The sequence below is a fragment of the Pyrgilauda ruficollis genome, unplaced genomic scaffold (genome assembly GCF_017590135.1).
Source record: "Pyrgilauda ruficollis isolate IOZ18807 unplaced genomic scaffold, ASM1759013v1 scaffold1052, whole genome shotgun sequence".
Taxonomy (NCBI): Eukaryota; Metazoa; Chordata; class Aves; order Passeriformes; family Passeridae; genus Pyrgilauda; species Pyrgilauda ruficollis.
Window position 1 is genome coordinate 2,964 of NW_024508679.1, and position 4,423 is coordinate 7,386.

Here is a 4,423-nt window from a genome sequence, read left to right on the forward strand (position 1 = left end):
GGAACGGGAACGGGAGTGGAGCGCAGCGGCCGCGGGCACCAGGAGCTGCTGCGCTCCCTGCAGCAGGCACAGCGCGGCAAGGAGGTGGGAACGGGATCGGGAATGGGATTGGGATCGGGAATGGGAACGGGATCGGGAATGGGGTTGGGAATGGGATTGGGAACGGGATTGGGAATGGGATCAGGAACGGGAACGGGAGTGGAGCGCAGCGGCCGCGGGCACCAGGAGCTGCTGCGCTCCCTGCAGCAGGCACAGCGCGGCAAGGAGGTGGGAACGGGATCGGGAATGGGATTGGGATCGGGAATGGGAACGGGATCGGGAATGGGGTTGGGAATGGGATTGGGAACGGGATTGGGAATGGGATCAGGAACGGGAACGGGAGTGGAGCGCAGCGGCCGCGGGCACCAGGAGCTGCTGCGCTCCCTGCAGCAGGCACAGCGCGGCAAGGAGGTGGGAACGGGATCGGGATCGGGAATGGGATTGGGAATGNGGGAATGGGATCAGGAACGGGAACGGGAGTGGAGCGCAGCGGCCGCGGGCACCAGGAGCTGCTGCGCTCCCTGCAGCAGGCACAGCGCGGCAAGGAGGTGGGAACGGGATTGGGATCGGGAATGGGATTGGGATCGGGATTGGGAATGGGATTGGGATTGGGAATGGGAACGGGAACGGGAACGGGAGTGGAGCGCAGCGGCTGCGGGCACCAGGAGCTGCTGCGCTCCCTGCAGCAGACACAGCGCGGCAAGGAGATGGGATCGGGATCGGGAATGAGATCGGGAATTGGATGGGATCAGGAAAAGAATTGGGAATGTGACTGGGAAAGGGAATGGGAATGGGATCAGGAATGGGAATGGGATCGGGATCAGGATCAGGAATGGGAAGGGGATGGGAATGGGAATGGGATCAGGAGTGGAATGGGATTGGGATGGGATGGGTATGGAAATGGGAATGGGATGGGAATGGGATGGGATCGGGAACAGGAAAGGGATGGGAACGGGAATGGGAACGAAATGGGATTGGGATGGGATTGGAATGGGGATGGAAATGGGAACGGGATGGGGATGGGATGGGATGGGATTGGGAATGGGATGGGTTCAGGATAGGAATGGGATCAGGATGGGAAAGGGGTGGATTCGGGATGGACTGGGAATGGGATTGGCATGGGAATGGGATGGGGATGGGCTGGGAAGGGGATTGAGATGGGCCGAGAGTGGGATGGACTGGGAATGGGATGGACTGGGAATGGGGGATGGTATCCCAGGAACGGGGGATGCTGTCCTGGGAATGGTGTGTCCTGGATCCTGGAATGTCCCGAGAGTCTGGGAATGCTGTGTCAGGGGTCGGTGTGTCCAGGAAATGGGGAATGCTGTGTCAGGGGTTGGATGTCCTGGCAATGGGGAATGCTATCCTGGGAACAGGGAATGCTGTGTCAGGGACTGGATGTTCCGGGAACAGGGAATGCTGTGTCAGGGGTTGGATGTCCTGGGAATGGGGGATGCCATGTGGGGGATGGGGTGTCCCAGGGTTCTGGGAATGCCGTGCTGGGGATCAGGGTGTCCTGGGAATCTGGGAATGCAATGTGGAAGTTGGGTTGTCCCTGGACTCTGGGAATGCTGTGTGGCAGCTGGGGTGTCCTGGGACTCTGGGAATGCCATGCTGGTGATTGGGGTGTGCTGGGAATCTGGGAATGCTGTGCTGGGGATTGGGGTGTTACGGGAATCTGGGAATGCGTGCTGGGGATTGGGGTGTTCTGGGAATCTGGGAATGCCATGCTGGGGATCGGGGTGTTAAAGGAATCTGGGGGAAATACCAGGGAAACAACAGGGAAATACCAGGGAAACAACAGGGAAATAACAAGGAAGTACAAGAAAACAATGGGGAAACAGCTGGGAAACAACAGGGAAATAACAAGGAAATATGAGAAAACGATGGGGAAACAACTGGGAAACAATGGAAAACACCAGGAAAACAGTGGGGAAACACCAGGGAAACAATGGGAAAACAGCAGGGAAATAGTGGGGAAACAGCAGGGAAAAACCGGAAAACAATGGGGAAACACCAGGGAAATAATGGGAAACAATGGGGTAATACCGGGAAAGTACCAGGAAAACATCAGGGAAACACCAGGAAAACGGAGGGATTGGGGATGATCCCGTTCCCATTCCTGCTAGCCAGAGCGTCAGTGGCTGAGGGACACCGGGATGCTGGGAAAAGGGGATTTGGGATGATCCCATTCCCAGAGTGTCCACGTGCAGGACCCCACGTGCCACAGGGATACCGGGAATGGGGGATTTTTGCCCTGATACCATTCCCAGAGGGTCTCAGGTGGTGGGGGATCCCACATGGCACAGGGATCTCGGGAATGGCCGGGTTTTGATCCCATTCCCAGAGAGTCTCAGGTGCAGGGTCCCACATGGCACAGGGATATGAGGAAAAGGGGATTTTGCCCTGATCCCATTCCCAGAGGGTCTCCAGCTGTGGGATCCTGGGAACAGCTGGGTTTAGATCCCATTCCCAGAGGGTCTCCAGCTGAGGGATCCTGGGAATGGCCGGGTTTGATCCCATTCCCAGAGGGTCTCAGGTGTGGGATCGCGGGAATGGCTGGGTTTTGACCCTGTTCCCAGAGGGTCTCCAGCTGTGGGATCCTGGGAATGGCTGGGTTTAGATCCCATTCCCAGAGGGTCTCCATGTGCAGGATCCCACATCACACAGGGATCCCCGGTTCCGACCCCATTCCCAGAGTGTCTCAGGTGGGGGATCCCACATGGCACGGGGATCCCGGTTTCTGACCCCATTCCCAGAGGGTCTCCAGCTGTGGGATCCCGGGAATGGCTGGGTTTTGACCCCATTCCCAGAGGGTCTCAGGTGGGGGATCCTGGGAACAGCTGGGTTTAGATCCCATTCCCAGAGGGTCTCAGGTGGGGAATCCCACATGGCCCAGGGATGTTGGGTTTTGATCCTATTCCCAGAGGGTCTCCAGGTGTGGGATCCCGGGAATGGCTGGGTTCTGACCCCATTCCCAGAGGGTCTCCATGTGCAGGATCCCACATCACACAGGGATCCCGGGTTCTGACCCCATTCCCAGAGTGTCTCAGGTGGGGGATCCCACATGCCCCAGGGATCCCGGTTTCTGACCCCATTCCCAGAGGGTCTCCATGTGCAGGATCCCAAATGGCCCAGGGATCTTCGGTTCCGACCCCATTCCCAGAGTGTCTCAGGTGGGGGATCCTGGGAATGACTGGGTGTTGACCCCGATCTCAGAGGGTCTCCAGCTGTGGGATCCCGGGAATGGCTGGGTGTTGACCCCGATCCCAGAGGGTCTCAGGTGGGGGATCCTGGGAACAGCTGGGTTTAGATCCCATTCCCAGAGGGTCTCCAGCTGTGGGATCCCGGGAATGGTTGGGTGTTGCCCCTGATCCCAGAGTGTCTCAGGCACGGGGATCCCAGTTTCTGACCCCGTTCCCATTCCCAGCTGGAGGAATTCCTGAACCACTCGTCTCCCATCTCCATCTGGGTGGACGGTGAGCGCCTGGACTCGCTGCTGGAGCGCGACGAGCGCCAGGAGCGGCAGCTGCAGGACCTGGAGGAGCGCTTCGGCCTCCTGGAGGACGGCGTCCAGGACATTCTCCAGGACAGCTCCCAGGTCCAGGGCCGCCTCCATCCCTTCTTCCAGGCGCCCTTCGGCGGCTTCCGCGAGGCGCTGCGGCCGCCGGTGCAGCGGCTGCGCTTCCCGCGCCGCTTCCGCCGCTTCTCCGGCGACTTCTTCCCGTTCTTCCCGCACCGCCACGGCGGCTTCCAGCAGCTCTTCCAGCCGCTCTTCCAGATCACCCAGCGCATGCTGGAGGACGCCCAGGGCAGCTGGGAGAATCCCTCCGGAGAGTTCGAGACAGGTAGGAGGGAGGGAAGCGCGATCGCCGATGGGGGATCCCAAATTCCGGTGGGTTTAGGGGAAAGAGTCGCGGAAAATCCTCACCAGATCACCCAGCGCATGCTGGAGGACGCCCAGGGCAGCTGGGAGAATCCCTCCGGAGAGTTCGAGACAGGTAGGAGGGAGGGAAGCGCGATCGCCGATGGGGGATCCCAAATTCCGGTGGGTTTAGGGGAAAGAGTCGCGGAAAATCCTCGAAACTTCTGAGGATTCTGAGAAAAGATTCCCAGAAAATCCCTTGGAACTTCTGAGGATTCTGAGAAAAGATTCCCAGAAAATCCTTTGCAACTTTGGAGGATTCTAGAAAAGATTCCCAGAAAATCCTCAAAACTTCTGAGGATTCTGAGAAAAGATTCCCAGAAAATCCCTTGGAACTTCTGAGGATTCTGAGAAAAGATTCCCAGAAAATCCCTTGGAACTTCTGAGGATTCTGAGAAAAGATTCCCAGAAAATCCTCAAAACTTCTGAGGATTCTGAGAAAAGATTCCCAGAAAATCC

At 58.3% G+C, this 4,423-nt stretch overlaps 1 protein-coding gene across 1 annotated transcript in view; it reads left to right on the forward strand.

Annotated features, from left to right (window-relative positions):
* Window positions 1–3,463: 3,463 nt before the first annotated feature.
* Window positions 3,464–4,423, forward strand: part of CLU (clusterin) — a gene marked incomplete at its 5' end in the record, with an annotated part of 4,869 nt that continues 3,909 nt past the window's right edge. The window contains one exon of the mRNA XM_041470589.1: window positions 3,464–4,087. Coding sequence (XP_041326523.1) covers window positions 3,464–4,087 — 624 coding nt within the window. The remainder of the gene's footprint in view (window positions 4,088–4,423) is intronic.